Source organism: Phytophthora parasitica (genome assembly GCF_000247585.1).
Source record: "Phytophthora parasitica INRA-310 unplaced genomic scaffold supercont2.4, whole genome shotgun sequence".
Lineage (NCBI taxonomy): Eukaryota > Oomycota > Peronosporomycetes > Peronosporales > Peronosporaceae > Phytophthora > Phytophthora nicotianae.
The window spans coordinates 1,771,483-1,774,122 of record NW_008648990.1 but is presented as its reverse complement, the minus strand read 5'-3'; the positions used below and the strand labels follow the sequence as shown (position 1 = coordinate 1,774,122).

The window sequence follows — 2,640 nt, the reverse complement described above, 5'->3', positions numbered from 1 at the left end:
GAGATCATGTAACCGGGAGCTTTCCACCACGGCAGACGGCCGTACACGCAGTGCGCCAGTGTCACGGCCGTGTTGAGGTTGGCACCACTGATGCCCTCAGAGCAGTAGACGCCGATGAGCACACCAATGCCCCAGCACATGTTGATGCTGAGCCACGTGCCGTTGGCGTCTTGCGAGTTGGTCACTTGGTTGTTGACGCCCATACCGAAGACGATCATGACGAAGGTGCCGAGGAACTCGGCGAAGCACTCGCGTAGATGCACGCTCTGTACGGCGAAGCGGGCCATACCCGTTCGATCAGGGTACGCGACTGCTTCCTTGGGGGTTGTAGTCATACCGGCGTAGCCATTCTCGGCTTTGTCAAAGTCGTCGCTTAGGGCGAGTGGCTCAGTGACGACGGGGTTAGCTTCGACCACTGGGTCCTGTGCAGATGGGAGCGGGGCCATGGATAGTAAAAGTAGGAGGACCGATCGGCTGGGGAAGTGGTAAAATACAAAATGAGACAGGAGAAGTTGGTTTGCGTCGTTGATTTCGATATATAAGTTGACCAAGTCTTGCTTGAGACCTCGAATACTCAGAAAACGATCAAGCGCCGGCGACACGGAAACCGCAGCACCAGTCGTTCGACCGATCCCGCACATGGAGACTTGTCGTCGCCTCAACTCGGCAGCATAACTTACCGTTAATATGGTGCGTTAATAAGTTGCCAACTGACAGTGACGTGTTGACTGACCTGCATGGCAATGTGTGCTGTTTGGTGTCACGTATCTTTGCAATGCTGAGGCCGGTAATGTGTCAAACGAGGATAACCTCCAATTCTAGCTTGAGGTCGTCAAATGAAAATCTATAACTGATCTTCTTGGCAGCTTTTTGCTGGTGTAGACATTGAAATCCGTGATAACCAGATATTGGTTTTTTAATACCCTGGTACGCATCGGATCCTACATCCTCGAATATTTGCCTAGAGAAGTATGACCCGGTCTCAGTGATAACCACGCCGCAACAAGCCGGTTTTCTGGATACTGAACTATGATGGAAAGCCAGCGCTGATCATCGAATCACAAACGACTCGTATTTTTGCAATGAAGCAATTCCTTAGCAAGCAACACCATGTACTGCCCTCGACCAATCCAGAGCAACAATTTTAGACGATTGCTCATCTAACAGCTCGCAAACAGGAATGGCAATTGATCTGGCATCATAGACCTTGTCTTTAGGCTTAACGAGGGATTGAACTCAATCGACGAATCGTCCACTATCATCTCATAGACTTTTGTTTCGTTTATTTGTCGAGTCGATTTGAATATGGTACCGAGTTTAATTTGGACCTAATTTAACGATTCCAAATTTAAGATGTATCCGAATTTAACCCTTTGATTTGCATTTCTAATGGATTTCTAAATGTGTTAACTTTTGTTGCGTTTTTCTGCTTCGGCGGCACCAAGCAGACTTAGCATCTGATTGAGCAAACGGAGCCGGAGTCCGTTCTCGACGTTCGTTAGGAAATGTAGCATCAACTTATTGACAAGCATTACCAAAGTAATGCTGGGTATCGTCTACTAGATAGCGTACACTACTGGCCCAAAGCATTTGAAGTTCAAAAGCTAAAATTCAATGAATACATCCGAGTTTGAGCCGGCAGGGCCGAAGAGACAAGCGCTCATTGACCTGATTGTTTTTTTCTAGTCGCGGCTCGACTGGATGAAACATGGGAGAGACCAGCTGTGTCGTTGCTTGCCCAAAGACACTCATTTTTTTTTAAAGTTAAACACCAGGGTCCCTTGTCAACTCTTTATTTGTACTGAGCTGACACGGAGTCCCCGGTTTTCTCTATTGCAATTCACTGACTCATCTCCCGCCATGATCCTTGTGCTCCAGGCTCAGCATTTAAGCGAAACCACTTGTCGTAAGTACTCTTTACCTGGGAAAACTATTTCTCGCCACAACGGGATAACTTGAAATGCATCATAGTCGAGACCACCACGTCACTGGGAATGGTTTTAATCATGGAGCGATTTACTTTTGCTCTTGCATACATGCAGCTACTTCTGAGTTTCCAGTTTCCTGCCTAAAGGGGCTCGTTTTGTCAATTATAAAGCATGAAGGACCACTGTGAATCTCACATGTCAAACCATCTTCATGGTAGTGTATGCGAAGTTAAGACGTGGCTCTGCGATCGATTTGAAGGAGGGTGAGCACTTTCTGAAGCGCTATAGAAAAACGCGCTTGGCGTGCGTCCAAGCACCTGCGCTATGGAGTCAAACATACAATTTTAATCTTTGACCGCTTCACGCGCACGTTGGCTCATGGGTGCCACGACTCGCGCTCTCTCTTTCGTCTGGCGCTGTTGCTGGCATAGTGTTTTCCATTCTCACATTCTACAATATCCTCTGTGGATAGCAAGCATTAAACCATTCGAGCGCTAATGAACCAATCGCTCCAAGATTTCGACGCGGTCGACAAGGTCGAGAGCGGCTACGGCGGTCTACCGGAAAGTCCAAAGACTACCGCGTTTGTCCCCACCGAGCGTACGGGAATGTCCCGCTTCGCCGTGCAGAGCGTGCATCTACGCGAGTGCTTCGCCGAGTTCCTCGGCACCTTCGTCATGATCGTCTTCGGTATGGGCGTCAACAACCAAGT

At 48.4% G+C, this 2,640-nt stretch overlaps 2 protein-coding genes across 2 annotated transcripts; one reads left to right on the top strand and one right to left on the bottom strand.

The window, feature by feature from the left end:
• Positions 1–4: 4 nt before the first annotated feature.
• PPTG_03501 (hypothetical protein) lies at positions 5–1,019 on the bottom strand (the record flags this gene model as incomplete). The annotated part of the gene is made up of 2 exons (XM_008896175.1): positions 48–1,019; positions 5–19 (listed from the first exon to the last, which is right to left on the bottom strand). Exons 1-2 carry the CDS (start codon positions 639–641, stop codon positions 5–7), a joined length of 609 nt encoding a protein of 202 aa, XP_008894423.1. The 5' UTR covers positions 642–1,019.
• Positions 1,020–2,212: 1,193 nt separating this feature from the next.
• On the top strand, positions 2,213–2,626 carry PPTG_21315 (hypothetical protein; the record flags this gene model as incomplete). Its single annotated transcript, XM_008896568.1, has 1 exon — positions 2,213–2,626. A coding segment is annotated over exon 1 (201 nt), but the record flags the coding sequence as incomplete, so codon positions are not given.
• Positions 2,627–2,640: the final 14 nt, after the last annotated feature.